The sequence below is a fragment of the Rhodamnia argentea genome, chromosome 8 (assembly GCF_020921035.1).
Source record: "Rhodamnia argentea isolate NSW1041297 chromosome 8, ASM2092103v1, whole genome shotgun sequence".
Lineage (NCBI taxonomy): Eukaryota > Viridiplantae > Streptophyta > Magnoliopsida > Myrtales > Myrtaceae > Rhodamnia > Rhodamnia argentea.
Genome location: NC_063157.1, coordinates 25,777,402 through 25,797,312, shown reverse-complemented (window position 1 = coordinate 25,797,312; position 19,911 = coordinate 25,777,402). Strand labels below are relative to the sequence as shown.

The 19,911-nt window shown below is 38.4% G+C and overlaps 2 protein-coding genes across 2 annotated transcripts; one reads left to right on the top strand and one right to left on the bottom strand.

Moving 5' to 3' along the window:
- The first annotated feature begins 1,010 nt into the window (after nt 1-1,010).
- Nucleotides 1,011-7,150, top strand: LOC115735328 (protein RETICULATA-RELATED 4, chloroplastic-like). The gene is made up of 8 exons (XM_030666528.2): nt 1,011-1,687; nt 3,685-3,753; nt 4,411-4,542; nt 4,643-4,696; nt 4,783-4,827; nt 5,558-5,697; nt 6,429-6,554; nt 6,650-7,150. Exons 1-8 carry the CDS (start codon nt 1,130-1,132, stop codon nt 6,684-6,686), a joined length of 1,161 nt encoding a protein of 386 aa, XP_030522388.2. The 5' UTR covers nt 1,011-1,129; the 3' UTR covers nt 6,687-7,150.
- Nucleotides 7,151-12,285: 5,135 nt separating this feature from the next.
- LOC125316326 (NAD(H) kinase 1-like) lies at nt 12,286-16,897 on the bottom strand. Its single transcript, XM_048284354.1, has 8 exons — nt 16,886-16,897; nt 16,673-16,757; nt 15,869-15,992; nt 14,932-15,035; nt 14,442-14,500; nt 13,605-13,683; nt 13,154-13,461; nt 12,286-12,866 (listed from the first exon to the last, which is right to left on the bottom strand). The coding sequence occupies exons 1-8, from the start codon at nt 16,895-16,897 to the stop codon at nt 12,552-12,554; spliced, it is 1,086 nt and encodes a 361-aa protein (XP_048140311.1). The 3' UTR covers nt 12,286-12,551.
- Between the last annotated feature and the right edge of the window lie 3,014 nt (nt 16,898-19,911).

Sequence of the window (19,911 nt, the reverse complement as noted above, 5' to 3'; positions counted from 1 at the left end):
CGCTCATCAAAATCATCACTGAATAATATATAAAGCATTATGATGTTTTAGTAAAATATAGTCGATCTCAACTGCGCCTTACCTCTACTTATCCGACTTTACATCCGTGGTTCACCAAATAATATATAGGATATGACAAATGAATTTCTTATCATATACTATCCAGTCTTATCTTGGTTAGGAATCCGGACGATCAAAACGCAACCTTAGATCATACCTTCCTCATCTTGCAAAAATTAATTTATTTCGAAAATAAGTTCAACTACTCATTCTTTCCATGAGTTTAGTTTAATCTAACCCGAATCTAAATCCGATGCTAGAAATCGTGATCTACGGTCATTATCATAAAATGATACGTGACGATTAAAAGCTCTAAATCAAGCCCATTTGATTTACGCAGATTAGAGACCAAATGCGGTTTACCCATTCTTACTCTAGCAAAAGACACGTGAGCTGCCTCGAAGGAATCAATAGCTTTGCTACTTGATTTACTGCCAAAAGAATCACTGCATCAAAATAAGTTCATTGCTTGACATAGGGGGTAAACACACCAGCGATAGAAGATAGGGCTAATTCTATAAAAAAAAAAAAAAATCAAACTTCTAAATATTTAGACATAAATTATTACTCATAATACGAACATTTTTTATTCATCTTTCGTGACACAAATAGATCAGAGTCTTAATGACTTTCAATGTTCAAATTCAAGCTTAATTCGAGCATAAATGATACCACATGATCCATCGAAATGAATCTGAGCAATTTCATAAGCATTTAACGACCTAATCGAATCAAATTGGAACTCGAGAGTCCAAGCTTGAGTCAAATGTAGAGTCTTTCATATTCGAGTCGAGCTCGAGTTTGAAGTATTACAGATTTCACCTATAGTTGAATTGGTTTTTTTGCAATAGTAAATAATATGTTTGAATTAGGAGCACGTCATCGACGAGACGGTGAATTAACCATCCCAACGTGGGCGAACCTCCTCTTCACCAAACCCACCCTTCGTTAAGTTAGGTTGACCACACTAATCGACGTCACCAAACCCGAGAGAGAGAGAGAGAGAGAGAGAGAGGTTCTTCAAAAGTCACCGGGTGCAAACGCAATCAGTGCACCCAAAAGGAGGAAAATGGCGATCGCCGCCTGCTTCGACCCCTCCCTGTCCCTCGCCGAATCCACGCACTCCCTCCACCTCCGCCGCCTCCGCGCCTCCCCTCTGCCACCTCGCCTCCACCTCCGCCTCTCCCCCGCCAAGGCCGCTCCCGTCCTCCGCTCCTCTCCCCCTCTCCCCCGCCGCACCCTCCACGGCCGCCGCCACCACCTCCTCTCCATCGCCTTCTCCATTCCCGGCGGCGGAGGCGACTTCATCAACGGCAATGGGAACTCCGGTGGCGGAGGCGGTGGGGACGACGGCGGCGCCGACAGCGCCGGGGACAGGAACAGGAAGGAGGCGCTCGTGGTCCTGGCGGAGGCCGGGCGGCAGTTGGAGAGCTTGCCGAAGGATCTGGCGGCTGCGATCGAGGCCGGGAGGATCCCAGGTTTAGTCGTGTCGAGGTTCTTCGAGCTCGAGAGGTCGCCGTTCTTCCGTTGGTTGATGCAGTTTGGAGGTTTCAAGGAAAGGCTTCTCGCGGACGATCTCTTCCTCGCGAAGGTCGCCATGGAGTGCGGAGTGGGGATCTTCACCAAGGTATATCGTTGATCTCTCGGTTCTTCGTTTGAATGGTTGCTGCATTTTGTTTTGATTGTGGTTCGTTTATGCCGATCTGGTTGCTGCATGCAGAACTGATTGTGTTTCGTTTTCTGCTGCTTTGGTTGTTGCTGGAGATTATTTTGTATTTTTGACGTTTCATTCGTGGATCTGCATTATGTTACTGCCTTTGCTGTCAAATGTATGCCAAGAAATGTTCAGGGCAGTCCTTCTGAGAGCTGGATTACGCCTGTAGAAGAGAATTGTTGATTTTGAAGTCAACATGTCGTCTAAAATTAGGTGTACGGGAACTCATAGTGGTCTGGGGGAGTTTGGGTACAGATTACGCTGTGGTTATCAGTGGGAGAAGTGGATTGATCTATATTATTCAGGTGGCATAACATTTTTTGTGACAGAGATCAGCTAAGCAGTAATATTTGGTTCTTCTGTTGACCTCAGTGCGACTCTAATACAGCGAATGGGTGATTTAGCTTTGAGATCTCTAAACTGCCAATAGGTCGTATTTCACTGGCCTGAAATTATTGTTATCACTCAATGTGGTGAAAGTTTGGATGATTGGATTGTCCATCAGATCTCCCTAGGATATTTTGCTCGTGATGGTGGGAATTTGTCGTGAGAACAATTTTGGGAGGTTCTAGACTCTAGAAATTTGAACTTTAGTTGTAACAATACTTTCCGTTATCAACAGGCATGGAGTGAACAATCAGGACTCCAACTTGGATCAAATTGATCTTTGCTGTTATCATCTTCATGTCGGGTAAGGTACTTGACAAAAATTGTTGTCTCATATGTTGGATGATCTTACTTTTGGAAGGGCCTAGCCTTACCATTTAAAAGTGGATTAATCGTGACAATGCTGCAGTGGAATTGGATCAACAGTGGGTAGGAGAAATGTTATATTTAAATTTAAGGTGGTGGATATGGAGGATGTGTGATAAAGGAAGAAAGACTTGGTGGTCTTTCAAGTGAGGCCACCTAATGGGCTGGTCACAAGAAATGGAACAATTGCCTTGGCCTAGCAAGAGTTAAAGCTAATGAATTTGTTGCGTGTGATATCAGAATAAATATCCTAAGAATGTGAAATAACTTGAAGAAGGAATGCATTCTAGATTCTGGTCGGCAATTGTGTTCTTGATTGTGAAACGGGTCTTCCGTCCCCAGTGTTTGATTGTCTTTATTTGGCTACCAATGGGAAAACTGAGAAAGTGTATGGGAAGACTTTGGACACACCCAAGATTCCCATCTTAAAAATGACATTCCAATCAACGTTTAAATAATAAATTGGTTTGAGTCCTTAAAAAATCCCTCCATTATCATTGCTTGTGTGACTCACATGATTTTGAGCTTATTCCCGAGTACTTTTATCTTGTTTTGTGCTATTTGTCGGGGTATACTTGTAAACAACTCTGAAATCCCAATGCAGTCCTGAAATTCAACACCCACTTTAGGTTTTTTGACCCCTAGTGTCTGGTAGTAGGTTGTGGTAAAAAAAAATTGGAAACTAGGTTCGTCTTTTTCAAGCTGTATTAGTTAGCACATTAGGTTGTTGGACTTGTTGAATGGGATTTGTGGATCTGGCCATGTTTCTTAGAATATGCCTGCGTGACCCTATTACGAATTCATTGAGAATCGGAGAAGGTGCGGAATGTTAGTTTGTAAGTATCATTTGTTGAAATTGAGAAGACTTCGCTAACCTTAATGTGTTCACTTTGTTTTGTTTTAGTTTGTTACCTCAATAAGTAATATTCTACAGTTCAATCACAGTCCTCACAATGCTGGATCAGCATGACAGCTGACTGATGATTTTGATGTTGCGACTAATTCCTATTCATTTTCTTGGCTTCTCTTTCGCTTGACTTTCTAGAGTCTTGTTATCGTTCTGCTCTCCTCTTACATTGTGTTTTTCAAATCTGATGTTCAATAAATTTAGTCACATACTGGATCAGACAATGACTTTTGAAGTTTTTATCCTGTAGACTGCTGCTGAGTACGATAGACGCAGAGAGAATTTTTTCAACGAGCTGGAAATTGTTTTTGCAGATGTGGTATGTGCGGCTTTCAAAATTGAGAACTATCACCTGGACAATAGATTACTTTTGCAGTCTTTGCAATCTCATTTTCTGTTTGCAAGAATGATCTAATCTAGTCTAGATGATATTGTAGCATCCAGCATTTTTCAGTACTCATTGTCTGCTGACATATTGCTGAAAATACGCAATCAGGTTTATCTGACATGGAGACAATTAAAATTCAAGTTTGCAGATTAACAAAGGGTACACGAAAATTCTTCACAAAAGGTTGCTTGCATAAGTAGCTGGATCATGGTTGGCATTTCTATTGAATTAACAGATTCATCTGCATGGTATCAGTTGCTTATGAAGTTTTGACCACGTGAATCGGATGTTGTATAACTATACCCCAATAATTGGAGAAGGGCCTTTGGCCAACATCGAAGCTGGTATTTTACCACCAGAGTTTGTCTAGACTCTAGTAGTAATGTCTATGGTTTCAAACTTTACATCAAATGCACGTGAAAAGAGTGGTGTATTATTGATTAAAAAAAAAAAAAGAGTGGTGTACTACCACTTGAGGACAAGTTGAGTTATTAGATTGGCATTTAGGTGCTAAGCTCAAATCAGTTATTGTATTTGACTATTTTAAGGAGGGTCTTGTGTTTATCTGTTTGTTGTGTTTTCTCTTAGGTTATGGCTATTATTGCAGACTTTATGCTTGTTTATCTCCCAGCTCCAACTGTGCCTCTGAGACCAGCACTTGCAACCGGTGCAGGGTCCATTGCTAAATTCTTCCATAATTGTCCTGACAATGCGTTTCAGGTTTCTTTTCAACCTCTAGCGTTCTGTTTTTAGTATAGTCTTAAACATTCCTAAAAACATAATTGTCATACTGGTACTTAATTTTCCATCTGTGGTGCAGGTTGCTCTCTCTGGAACATCATATTCTGTGCTGCAGAGAATTGGTGCTATAGTGGTGAGTTATCAGATACTATGTATTTTATGATTTTTGAGCAATCAAATAATTATAGATCCTTAAAACTATTTGGTTGTGTCTTGTAGCGTAATGGCGCGAAGCTTTTTGCTGTTGGCACTACTTCTTCGCTAGTGAGTTTTCTTTCTTTTTTATATCTTACCACATTTATTTGTGGAGTCCTAGTTGCATATATCTAGCTGCTCTGTAATCTTCATTGTATAGTACTTTTCTCAAAGTCCCTTTATGTATGAGGAGATTTAAGTTGTATGAATTGCTAATCTTATGCTCAAGGTTATTTTATTTATTGATGTTAATTCTTCCTTGGCAATACACAAACCCCCTCCTGAAGTCCTTCATTTGCTCCGAGCAGAATACAATTGATGCATTTGATTATGAGAGAGCGAGGAGTTTCTTGTGACAATTACAGATAAATTATATGTAGGCAAGAGTAGGCTACAAATGATGCATTTGATTCTGAGAGGGTGAGGAGTTCTCTGTGACAATTACAGATAAATTATACGCAGTCATGAGTGGGATTGTGAGTTTGCATGATCAAGTGATGTCTCACTGACTCTTTTCTAAGACAATCCCAATTGTTTGATTCTGCTTAAATCAAGTGCTATGGTGTAAAATGACTCATATTGTCAATGTCAAGGAATTTCTGCATCTTTTCACGAGTTGAAAGTACCGATACGTACTACCTTTGTGTTATGTCCTGAAATTGCTCTATGTTGCCAAATATTTTGTCATCTCTAAAATGGGGGATTCTGTAGTCACTGACTACAAGGGCTTGCTTACTTGATTATCGATTTAAAAAAAAAAAGACATACCTAAAATGCCTGATATCAATTTCTTCTCTAGGTTGGCACCGCGGTGACAAATGCATTAATTAATGCCAGGAAGGCTGTTGATAAGTCTGCAGCAGATGAAATAGCAAATGTGCCTATACTGTCGACAAGTGCTGCGTATGGAGTATACATGGCTGTTTCTAGTAACCTCAGGTATGGTCCTGCATTTAGTATTAATTCCTTGGCAAGTGTGGCTCTCTGCTGTGTTCTTGGTCCTTAGACAAAGAAATATAGCCACAGGTTATTTGATATTAAGTTGTCCTTTCTGCATCATGGCTGTACATGCTTTTCATACTTTGACCACACCTTGTCTGTGAATAATAGCTGGATGCTATCGTGCATGCACAGTTCTGTTCTGGGATAGGAATGACTAGTTCTCGCCAACTCTTTTATTCTTAGTGCATTGCAACTGACACAAGTTGGGCCTCAGTAGCGTGACTTCAACCTCTTTAAAAATGCTTATTCTGCATGATAGTTGCGGCGAATAGTATGCATACACGAATAAAATGGAGAAATTTCTGACAGTGTATGCACAGTGCTTGCACATTTGATAATAGTGAGAGGTCCAATATTAATGATAGTGCTTTTTATCTTTAATGTCTCGTTGCATTTAATTTTCTTGAGGGCCAAAAGCACCTTTCTCTGGACTTTCTAGTGATTTGTACCTTTTAGGGAGCGTATGGCGGCTCTCAGTGGAAGAGTTCGTGCATTTCGGATGTATTTGGTTGAGGTTTTCTTGAATCAAGTAATTAATTAAAAAAGTACACGAGCTTTTAGTTATTCTTCCTTCCACGAATCCGCTGTGAAACGAAATCTTAACCCATCCTTTCTTGAGTAAATTGAGATAGTTATTTGTTTGTTCACCGTGCATTGTCCACATGCAGGTACCAAGTGCTGGCTGGAGTTATTGAACAGCGGATTTTGGAGCCCTTGTTACACCAGCACAAGGTTATGTTGAGTGCACTCTGCTTTGCAGTCCGGACTGGCAACACATACTTGGGATCATTATTGTGAGATCTAATGCTGCCATAGCTCCTAACTGTCTATACTTTACATGCACTTCTCTATCGCCCAGTCTAACAATAACATTGTTATGTTTTGACAGGTGGGTAGATTATGCTAGGTGGATTGGCATCCAGTAGCCACAAAGTCAAGAAAATGGACAGGGTGTCTTTGATTATGTTGTTCCAGTAGTCACAATAACCGATTGCCTCTTTGATTGGTACTTATATTGATTGTTTCCTCTGGAGCTGGTGGTTGTTGGTTCCTGAGATTCTGGTTTTCAGTATATATATGAACTGATTTATTGGAATCTATTCCAATCCTGAATTGAACAGAATCCCCTTGAGCACAAAAGGTTGCTGCTCCCTGTCGCTCTGGTTATTTGGTTGTGGGCCTGTGCCGGTTGATAACGTCACGAAGGACTAAAATTTACGATTTCGGTGTTACCGTAGTTGTAAGTGGTATAGTCAACAGATGATCCGTAGGAGGGAGTTTGATTGTGCGCGCTGTCTATTATGAGGAATCTTGTCTCATCGAATGCCTGTCGATCCTCAAGTCACGGTGGTTCGATTCTTCCTTTAGACTGTTTTTATCTGCCACAATTCCTAGAAGAATTTCCAGATTGCAATTGCATTACGTCCTCGGGTAAATCTTGACCATGGATGTAAAAGAAACAACTAAAATTGGCGACTATGAATTTACGGATTGCAATTCATAGGTCTATTGGGGTAGTCTTTGGTTAGGGGTGATCGGTTCCGGAGTGAGTTGGTTCTCACCCTGGAATCGGGACTGGATCAAATGGGTTGGTTTCTAGTTTTTAGAATTGCGAATGGGCTCACATGACCCTTGAATTGGATTGGACCAATTGATCCGGTTCGGTTCCTAGAACTTGCGTTGAACAGCTGCACAAAGAGGAGATAGAAACTAATTACTAGAACTGAGAGTGATGGCCGAGGTCGCAAAAGTGATACATACTGATGAGATTCCCAGTTTCCTTACCACGGAATTGATGGCTAAAGTCGAGGCCGTGATTGTGAGGGAGGGTCGAAGCAAGGCCACTGACTACAAGGGGGGGCTAGAGGCGAGGCTGCGAGCAACAACAAGGGAGGGCCGGAGGAAGAGCAGACATAGAGACGATCGAGAGGGCCGTGATAGTGATGTCGAGATGGAGGGCTGGAGGCGATACTACAATTGCGAGTGAGGGCTAGGGGTGAGACTACGACTGGCGAGGCCACGAGCAACTACGATGGGCAACCTAGAGAGAGCAGAGATCGAGAGGAAGAGGATCGTGCAATAGTACAAGGGAGAAGTAGGCTAGGGTTTCTGGATTTCTCTTTCAGTTTTAGAAAGAAGAGCAGAAAAAACAAATTAGGGTATACCGGTTCGGATGATGTGGGTGGGAGGGTTCACACCTAGAATCAAACACTGGATCGATGTTTTTTTTTTTTTTTGGTAAGGAACACTGGATCGATGTTCATCGGTTCTAAACTCTAGAAATCTGGAGCCCCCCATAACCGGCTAGTTCTATCTAATTCTTATGCTCAGCCCTAGTTTATGTTAGACAATTTCCCCGAGTGAGTAGGTTTTTGACGCTCCGTTAGGTGAAAGAATGGTTAACCAGGCAAAAACAAATTGAAGTTTTTCAATTTCTTGATTTAATGGGGTGGTCTGGGCTTGTCAATTACTTGATTATGCAAATATCTAGCATTTTGTGGATGAAAAAATCATAATAGAAGAAAAAATAAAAAAGTCATGAGTTTATTGTAATTATACTATTTAGTCATAAGGTCCATTGGGCCAACTTTAGCCAGCCAACACTAACTTGTCAATTTTAAATGATTTTATAAGACTTTCGAGTTTTTTAATTATTTTTTTATTTCATATGTGCTTTCTTTTTCCTTTTTCCATCCTTTTTGTTGGAGGAAGAAGATGGAAAATAAAAAGAAAAATAAAAAGGAAAGGAAGAATAATTAAAAATTTGAAAAATAATAAAATATTATAAAAAAATGTTAACGCCAACGTCAATCGCGCCACGTGAGCAAGTTGATAATTCTCTCTACCATAATATTTTAGTTACATATAGGTTTAGAACTTTTTTGATAGTTCTCTCTATCATAATATTTTAGTCTGGAGCAAGTTAGTAGCTACGGACAATTTTCTAGAAATTATGTAACATGTTAATAAATTATAAACCCATCTGTTGAAGTGCCAAGAGGGGGTTTTTTTTTTTTTTTACTGTTTTATTTTACCAACTATTTCTAGCCTTCGTCAAAACAGTGAAGGGGATCCTCCTTGGCGTCCGAAATTCTGTTTAGTGCAGGTTTCTCTGGCTATCAGGTTTCGTCAAAACACATCTTTGAGCAAAGGAACCAAGTCCTTCCTGTGATCGGCCGTAGCTCCGCCGTTGCCGCACGCTTGTAAGCCATCCCCGAGGAGTCCCTAGCCACTGGTCCTTCGGGTCCAAGCTTAATCATCAAGTTTTGGTGAAGTTCAAATTAGGAAAGTGTAATTTTTGCAAGATAAGGTCTTGAAATTGAATATTTGATTGCCTAATTCGAAATATTTGCATATCCTCACAAACAAGTCTGGGTTTTTCCCAAGAGGATGGGAATATTTTGCATAACCCGGCATATATTGCATAAAAGTGAATATTCTTTTAAAAAAAAATACAAGTTGATTAAGAATCTTTCCTAATCCACAACTTGTCCATTTTTAAGATTATTGACCTAATATTCGATTTAGGTAAAGATTTGAATTCAATCGTTAGCCCATGAGATTATGGATTAAAGGTTGAGTTCAGATATTGCGAAATCTTCAAAAAATTGATTTGTATATATCCACTTCTTGTTTTGATTTGAATTGATTTTGCATATCTAATCTTGAAATATATTCGTCGCATGATGAAATATTTTCGAAAATCTAAAAGATTTGCATTTATCAATTGCCATGCCAGGATAAAGATTGCATCTTTAAATCATGTAAATAATTGCACATTTAATCTATCTTGTAAAGATTTAGGTTAGACTGCATCTTTCTTTAAAATTACATCTCTAAAATGATAATTCATGTTAAAAATACTTAATCTTTAAGTTAGGGTTTAGGGCAATCTAAATCCTAAAATATTTGAGAAATAAAGTATTTTGGCATAGTTTTACTTAGGGTTATAATTAAATCCGAAAATAAAAAATCGTTCATGTCATGTATTGCATACAGTTTAGTTCTTTACATTTTCATAAATAAAAATCCCAAAAATAATTTTCTGATGTATGCTTTTTGCAAACCATTTATGTTAATTAATTGTGCACTTGTGTGATTACTTTTATTAGTGACTTAGGTTAAAATTTAATCAAAGTTGCTTGACAAATTTTTCATGAAATAAAATGGTACCGAAAGGGTATTAATTGAAAAAATTAATATAATCAAGTCCCTAGACTCTTAAGGCATGTATAGTAACCATTATGATTCCAAAAAGTGATCCCGATTAAAATGATTTTTTTTATTTTGTTCCCTGGATGAGTTTTGGAGAATCAGAACGTGTTTGGTAATCGCATAAAATTTCTGTTCTTGGAACAGGAACGTGTTTGGTAACTGGATATAATTTTTGTTCCCGAGAATAATTGCTCTTCCCAATTTTTGTCATTTAAGTCAAATAATACATTGCAAATTAACCCAAGATTAATTCATATTGATTTTCTTATATAACATATTGCATATTGAAATATAAAAATAAATATCAAAGAATTCTCACTATTCATTTTCGCCATTTATTGTAGGGTTTTATCCAACTCTTTTGAGCCAACGGACAACCGATACGAACAACATCCTCATTTCTACAAGGAAAATGCACTGCACTGCTTTGCATTGGTGTGCATTTTTGGTTCTAAGAAATCAAATCTCAGTTTTAATTCATCCAAAACTTAAGATCGAGAGCTTGCTAAGTGTTCATGCTAGTTATTTTTGCCCTTTTCCAAAACTTTCTAAAACTGGATTACGTCTAAAGTAAATAAATCTAGACAAATCACAACCAATAAAATCAAGAGCACAATCAATGAATCATGACATTGATAAATTGAATCATAAAACCCTAATGAAGCCCTAGGGATTTAGAGAAATGTGGTTCGGGTTTAATTTTAAAGGTGTTTATGATTTTCCTAAAAAAGGATAAAAACTAGAAAATCTAGGCCCAAATTTATGAAAATAAGGTCAATCTAGCATAATTTAAGCTTTTTCTATTTTTAGGGATTTTTTGAATTTTTTTTTTTTTAGAATTTTTTATTTTCATTTTTATTTTATTATCTTGTATATTTTTCTTTGAAAATGAGATCTCATTTTGTTTTAGGTCGAGGAAAAAGCGAGAGATGTGAGACTTCATTTTGTTTTGTGATTCTCAAAAGTAATTCTTTTCTCCCGAATCAACTTTTTTTTTTGTTCTTATTTTTGGTCCAAAACCTGTTCCCGGAACAAAATTAGAACCAGAATCATTTACGTTATCAAACAACATTCTCATCTTTTTTTGTTCTTGAGAACATAATTAGAGAACTAGAATAGTTACCATACGGGCCCTTAATCTCCGATTCGTAGGAGGAATTTAGTTGTCCTACTAATTTACTTATTTTCTAATCAGCCTGCCAAAAAATGATTAGTGGCGGCTTCAATTTAAAGTATATTGTATGTTAGTCAAATTGAACCATAAGTCACGATTTGATAGAACTTGAAAGAGTTCATAAGCTAACTAATCTAATTAATTAATTTGACAATTCATTAACCTAAAAGTGAACTCTCGATTTTTAGGTTGCGACAGTTACCAACATATATTTCAATGATCTACAATCTCTTGAAGAGATTAAGCGAACATCTAATTTTGACTTTACTAACTCTCATTCGATCGAGTCCCAACATTTAGTTAAATAGTTCGGTATTCGCCATTTTGTTTTAGGAATTTGCTAACATTTATGTGCACATGTTATCGGCATGTTCAAGTTACCGGCTCATAAAAAGGCTGCTAGCTCTCATTGACTAAGGCTTTTGTTATGAACTCGCTCAGCGGGAATGACGATTTCGAATGAGCTAATATTACTATTTTCCAGGTAAAGAGTGCTCAATTATCCAAAGAATAAGTACGTTAGAAATTCTAAAACTTGTCATGAAAGTGCAATCGAGTCTTAAAACTTTCAAAAAGTGCAATCAAATTTTAAAATTTGTCAGATAGTGCTATTAAGTCCTAAAACTTTTAAAAAATTCCATCAATGGAAGGGCTTGATTTCACCAAATTGATAGAGTTTAGGATTTGATTGCACATTTTAAAAGTTCTAGGACTCAATTGCACTTTTGTGACAACTTTTAGGACTTGATTGCACATTTTGAAAGCTCTAGAAATCGATTGCACTTTCGTGACAAAGTTTAGGACTTCATTACACTTTTTGAAAATCTTAAGACTCCATTGCACTTTCGTAATAAGTTATAAAACTTTCAGCGCACTTATCCCTTTATTTAATCAATCTGGCGGTTCTCAAACACTTCATTCACTAAGACTTTGTTTGGCAGTAACACTATAGCGTGCCCGCTATATCTGTAACTCATAGCATAGCATGGTGCAATTTTCTCTCTTCCATAATCCCCCCGAAGAAGCAGGCAATGAACCAGCAAGACAATTGGGAAAAGGGGTGCTCATAAGTTTCCGACTCTATCGAATAGGGCGTGCCTCATATTGCACGCTTAAATTCTTGGAAACTTTGTCAGATCCAGCAGCTTTCAAACGTTGTGAGGAAATACATCAGGCACGCACGCTTACTACTTCACTATTTTAAACATCTTGCCGCTGTTAAGGCGCTCCCCCTCACTTCAGGCGACAACCCCGAGTAAGAGTGTTGCAACAGCTTTAGACAATCTACAACTGGGAACCAGTAGATGTTCCTTTTCACAGGAATCATTTTCTTATTCAACTAACATGGCTTGATCTGGTTGGCCAACACCTAAACACAATACAGTGGTGGGGGAAGCAATGCTCACGGTTGTGGTTGTGGGGGACCATCAGATGACTGAGTCTTTCTCTGATTCCAATTGAGGCCTTCCAGGATGCTGCACAAGAAGTCCCTGGTGGAACCCTTCAGGCAAACAGTAGGGACGGGCCATGGAGCCATGCTACAGATGAGCTTGTCCCCGGTTTTAAACTCTTTCCTGTTCTTGCCGTCGAATGATACCCAGGCGGAACTTCGGCTGCTGGCAGGCACTTCTACCCATATAGTGACATGTTCGGGTAACATCAATGGCCTAAAGGATAAGGAATGAGGACATATTGGCGTCAATAGTATGCCGGGAACCTGCAAATTGACACAGCAAAGTCATTAGGCCGGACTTCCCAGATAATAATAAAAAAAATGTTTATTTGATTGATGATGCTTGTACTTAATATGTAGATGGATTGTAACTAATATGCAATTAACTCATGAGCATCTAGAATCACATTGCTTTCCATTTTAACACTGATCTGTCTTCTCAAAGTTTTCATGAAATTGTAAAATTCCTCCACTGAAAAAAGTATTAATTTGACTAATGATATTGAAACATATATATAAAAAAAAAAATTACCAAGAGAGGATTATGATACCTGTGGATGGACCATTGATCCTCCGGCTGCTACTGAATAGGCAGTGCTTCCAGATGTAGTTGACAAGATTAGTCCATCCCCTTGTACGGAAGTGACATGTTCGCCGTCCAAATAACACTCCAAATTTGTGAGGTAGGGTGACTGCCCCCGATCAATTGTAACTTCATTTAAAACTAATATCGGTTTTTCTGCTGCATTTTCCTCTTCAGCCGAATCCCCGACAATTTGACACTGCAACCGATGCCGCAATGTTATCCTGATGGGACATTTAATAATCGATTCAAGTTGTTTTTTATAGCCATCCCTGCCTGAAGTATGTTGAGGATCACTTTTTCAAGTTATTAACCAGTCAGAGAGTGTTCGATTAAATTGATAGCATCTGTGCATTCCCCATGCTTGGTACGTCTCATGCCAAAAGGATATCATACAACTTTCAAAAAGCAAAGGATACTGAAAGGGGTCATAAAGCCCAAGGACCCTAGAGCAAAGGAGACAAGAGGAGGCACTGGTCCTTGGAACAGTGATGCTGCCTGCAAAATATGTACTCTATTTGTTACTCAAGATTCCAATGAAGATTCAAAATAGGAATATCAGAAGTACAACCAAGTACGATTCCGCCATGGAAGCATGCGTTCATTCAATGGACCATCGAAAAATGGAACTACTAGATGAATATTCATGGTCTCGAGTTTCAGTAACTAAGTGATCACACCTTGAGATCCCTCCGTCGAATAGCAACAACAACATACAATTGAATCGATGACATTCGCGGCTCTTCAGGGTTTCCCATTCTTGTTTCCATTCAATTCTCCTCAGGGTTAAACGTTCAGCACCACTCGAAGTGCCAATTTAGGGGGAATTGGCAGTAGATTGCTTTTGAAAATTGAGAATGATTACCGTTTTACAATGTAAATGAACAGCATTTTCATTTTTTGGATTCTATAAAATCCTCAGAAACTTTCTAGTAGTATAGGAATGCCGTTCACCAACATTTTCTTCTTTTGCATTCCAAAGGGCAGAAAAAGACTCCATGTTAGTGAATGCTTTTCCCCTTTCGCTTTCATGATAAAAAAGGGGGAAAAAAAGAGTCGATTCATGTCCATATAGTTCGTCGAATGAACTTGAATGATCCAAGAATAATGACTACGCAATTACTTGATATTAGAAAAATAAGGGCTATCACACTCTGGCCTGGCTATGATGCTACACTCAGCAACCTACTATGGAAAAATAGCAGAAATAAGGACTCATCACTGATACTACTGTAAATGATGTATGAATACATTACCCAAAGGACAGTTCCATCCCCACCAAGAGTGATCAGAAGGTCAACTTTCTCCTGCAAGTCTGGAATCTCACATTTTGAAACAAAATCAAGCAGAACAAGTCAGCAACAGTGGCAGCATGATTAAGGTTGTAATTGACATGAGAACCCAACTTGAAAAAAGTTGCATACTTGTAATATCTTTATTTAGCATCACTAGAGTTATTAGAATAATTGTCTCAAATGATATAACACCATTCCGCTACACGCGCGAAGCAGCTTATTTTGAGAGAGATCAAATTGGGAACATATACCAAAAAGAGAAAAACTTTGTCATATACAATAATTAAGGCATGGTACTGTGAAAGAGACTGATGTTCTAGCTGAAAAGTTCTCCACAAGAGAAGATAGAATTGGAGATATTTATCCCCACAAAGAATAGAAAAGAAAGACCAATTTATAAGCGATCATGAGTTAATTGCATCAACTACTAGTGATATGTTCCCAAACTCACCATCTTGCCATATTTTCACAAACTCGAAGGAAGACGATATACTGAGAAGCTCCTCTCGCACGCGTGGTTCCACGTAAATTTTCTTCTTGAGCATGTAAAACCAACTAGCAATAGTGATACGCACAAGAATACACGTGAGTTCACGATTTCTTTTCCTTACCAGTATTTAAAGATGTAGGGGTATAAACAAATACTAAAATCATCCGAACGTTCCACTGTTTTTTGCAGGAAATTTGAAGTCGTCAATTTATTTAGTGATGCACAAAAAGCCAACATCACTTTTGTAACTTTAACCTGTTGTGAACCACATCGTAGACACCTAAATTTGTGAGGAATGAAGGTATCCAAGTACCATCAAGCTGGACAAAACTAGGAGCCCCATGTGGACATCCAGACACCACAATCAACATTATCTGACAATAGGCCACAAAAGCCACTGAGTTGGCCATAATCAATTGCAATCATTGAGGAAACAAAAAAGACGTCGTCCCTAATATAAGCACTAAGCAACAAGAGCCTCATTTTAACACAAGTCCAGCAATACTTCAAGATATGAGTTGATAGAAAAACTCTGAATTTGTAACTTGATATAAAAAATTACAAAGGAAACTCTGAAACACCATAAGTCAGAACATCAGTTCATCATAAGTGAATTTGTCCCGTTTTCATTAGTTTGGCGAGAGAAATTTCTATCAACCCTGTACTTCTGAACGTGCTAACAGCATGCCCATCACATAAACCACATTTAGTCATACTTGTCCTGCCATAGTTTAGTGACTGGAAAGTGAAACACCACCGGTGTGAGAGACCTAGCCAGCAGTTCTGGCAGAACAGAAGTTGCAGAACATCATCCACACAGACGTTGCTCCAAAAATAACTGCCTACAACAGCTTCAAAGAAATTGAAATGATGAAGCTAAGGATTTCATAGTTCAAACCTGACTATATCCACACATAGATCTTGAACAAGAGTCGAATTTGGTTTTGTGATGATAAGCACTGTCTGTGGCTCAGATTTCCACGTCAAAGTAATCTGCAAAGATAATGAGCTTTTGATTATAACTGCAGTGAAGTGCGCTCATGTACTGTATCAAGAAGTTTGCCACAACAACTATCCTATATCAGTCAGCAAAATGTTTTCAGAAAGGTACTCAAACCAATCCATTCAAGACGAAATATAAATTGTAGCCCACTCTTAAACACTGACTGACCATCAGGAGAAGACGTACCTGTTCACCAGTGCGCCCAACTGTTTTTATATTTCCCATTTCACAAGACACAATGTCATGGCCTTTGGAACTCCACGTAAGGTCAAACAATACCTGTCTCAAGACCCAAGATATGCGTGAAACAAAATATTCACATGCTTAAAACTCTGAACAAGTCAGATATTGCTTGTATAATTACAAAGTACTTATACAGAAAAAAGTCTTCCCTAAATGATAGTATGTACAAAAAACATAACCAGAAAATATATTGCCTATATTCTTCAAAATGACATTATACCAGATGTTGTAGTCACCTCATATATCAAGAATAACTGTTGTCACAGACCAGTAATTAAACACTACATTGGCAATGGCACCTGCTAGTGGAGTTATTCAAATGGAGGATCGGCAAAATTGTTTCCGCATAAGAATGCACACCGACAGCTCCTCAGACACAAATTGACCACGGGAACCCTAAACTGGTTGCATTTCACAATTTGTTCCATAAATAGGCTTAAAATGACTTATGCATACCTCCTCTCAAAGCATGTCTAGAAGCCCTCCTGACAATCCTTGATTTGGAAAGCTCCACATTATAGTACAGTAGCAGTCCAGAACACTAAACCATGGGTTCAGTACAGAAACAATCATCATACTTTCATATGATGTATTCTCTGCAGTATTACTATTCATTGAAAAAATTCAATGTGCTTCGACAATTTCCACTCCCGGAAAGCAGCCCGCCACCCAACTATCCATCTATTGAAACTCTGGATTTGACCCTTATTTGCCTCCCCAATAAAATATTTCTGCGCTTAGTATCACGTAAAAGACTAAATTAAGTACGAGGGAGAGTGTTAAGCTTCAATTTTAAGAATAGTTGAGAGTGATCCCATGAAATCTAAGGCCATCAGCGCTCTACGGTTCGAATGCATCAATGGAAATCACTCAGCTAGGTCCATCCAATCATCAACAATCCCTCGTCGCACTCTTCTCGATCCCAAAGGTAGATGGTGCTGCGTAAGGTCGAATAAAAACCTGAGAAGGAACGGAAGAAATAGCAACAACGAGCGGGAACAAACAGCAGAACCTGAGCTCCCCGTCCTTACTCCTCGAGTCACAACTGTTCTAGATCATCAGCAAGTGAAGGTGGCTACCGAAAACAAAGGAAGAAGACAACATCGGGGCGAACTTAGTTTTGAGAGGTTTTTGTCTTTTTTTTTCTTTCTTGGTCGGAAAATTAATTTTTGAGAGCCTTTTTTTTTTGCCGGGGAAATAATTTTGAGAGGTTTTTTTTTTTTTTTGGTCAGGGAAAAGAAAAATTTTAAGTTTCTTGCTTAAATATATTTGAAGCGGTAAACCCTTTTTTCTGAAATTACGAAGAAGACAACATCGTGGTGAAAAGTAGACAATTTCTTTCTTCCAACGTTAACGATGCCCGGAAAAAATCATTTTTTATTTCCAAAAAATAAGGCTAATGCCAATTTCATGAATTAAGAAAGCTAATTAAATTTAGTCTTACAAAAAAAAACATGTTAATTGGTTCTAGTGAAGGGTTGAGATGAAATGGGTGTAGGTTTTAATGAGTCGGATTGAATATCGGCTAATATAAATATAAATAAGTTTATATGAGTCTAAACGGATCTATTTATTTTTAGCTTGATAAACTCGACTGGATCAATTCATTTGTCTCATATTCGACCAAACAAAAAAAATCATTCGTCTCGGAGAGAGAAGGGGGGAGGAGTGCAAATGAAAAGCTAACAATTATACTCCAGCCATCGTGAATGGGGCTGGAAGTAAATCGATTCACAAGAGCGAAGGCATTACTTGTCATCTAGACAAGATCCATCGCCCTTTGCCTCACGACAATCTTCGCGCCTCCATTCATAACCCGACCCTCTAAGCCCCTCAACGCAGGTGCTTTTGTCCCCGTTATCGCAGTGCTTGCCCTCGTATCCCACATCGCTCATGCGTCGTGCGAGGTCTTAGCCCATTTCCCTACTCTCGACCCTTGGTCACCAGCTTGGCGAGCTAATTTACGGAGTCGCTCATTTTTCAGATGCAAAATCATGTCGATAAAAATGAATTAAATAGGCTAATTTAGGCTCGAGAATTTTCGATTCAATCCACCAATTTAACGGGCCTACAAGCTAGCACTAACTTGTTGCGGATAGATTTAAAATCGAGGAGATCTCAACTCGGAGAGAAACAAACATGCACGCATGTCAGCTTACTAGAGAGAGAGAGAGAGAGAGAGAGAGAGAGAGAGAGAAGATTACAGCTGAATTGATCGTGCTCGAAGACATGACTGAGTAATTGGAAGTGACGATCTGCCCAAAAAAAAATTGGAGGGGGCGAGTCTTATAGAGAGAGAGAGAGTCTTGGGAAGCTCAGGTAGGATTGAGGGCTACAAGTACAACGCACGCCCTGGAGGATGGAGATAGACAGGAAGTTGGGAAAAAGAAAAAGAAAAAGAAAAAGAAAAGGAAATCAGAAAAATAAAATAAAATGGTAAAAGATGAAAATGCCCTTCGATTTTACCCTTATTTAAAACAAGAGTTAATACCACGAAAAATTTCAAACTGGTATACGTGTGACAAATTTATCCCAAATTATTTTTTTTATCACAAAAAATCCCAAGTTGGTACACCCGTGATAACTTTACCCAAAACTAGTATACCCATGATAAATTTATTCTTTATTAGTTTTCGTTAAATTTTATTTTCAAATTGCTAAGTTAGATGATACGTGACGATTACCGAATGTACATGTTTGGGGTTTTTACTATCTATTTGTCACAGGAGTATCAATTTGAGGTTTTTCTTGTTATTGATTCAATTTAACGAAAAGTAACGGATGATAAATTTATCACACATGTATCAGTTTAGGATTTTTAGTGGTCAAAATAAATAATTTAAGGTAAACTTGTCACGGATATACCGGTTTGAGATTTTTTATGGTCGAAAAAATAGTTTAAGCTAAATTTATAACAAGTGTACCAGTTTGGAATTTTTGGTTGTCAAAAAATATAGTTTGGGATAAATTTATTACGGGTGTATCGATTTAAAATTTTTCGTGACATTAATCCTTAAAACAAAGATGGCACTTCAGGCCTTTCTTTGAAACAAAGTTTATTTCTAGTCTTTATTTGAAATTTTTCCTATGGAGTTTTCGAAGCTCCAGTTACTGAATTTTCACTGATAGGTGAGAATATTTTCGGTGGTTTGCGATTACTACTACGTTATCAACTGATTTAGGTAAGCATTCTTTCTCACAACCTCTAAAAACTTGACACGTGTATAAAGTGCCACAGCAGAAAACTGACGTGGAGTAAGATTTAAAAACCCTTACGTTTCTCTCTCACTCCTTCGTCCACAACCAGCTCACCACCGTTCCCTCGCTGTCGCCCGTATCGGTGCAAGCTGCGTCCAGTCAGTCACCACGTCCTCCATCGTCTTTGCGAACAAAAGGAGCAATTTTTTCGTCGATCTTCTGGGTTTTTTTTTTTTTTAGGGGGTTTGGGGTGGGTGGCTGCCTCCTCCGTTATCTTCCTATTCTCTTTCGGAGTATTTTTTTTTTTTCAATCTTTTGTGGTTTCCTTTGATTCTGAAAGAGATGACAAAAGGAGCAATTTTTTTTTTTTAACGATTTTTTCTTGGGTCGATGCTTGGGGTTGGAGGAAAATTGAAAGGAAGAGATTTTGTGGGTTCGATAATAAAACACTTCAGGAACTCCAAACAAATCTTTCACAAGAGCGCACCCGGCTTGTA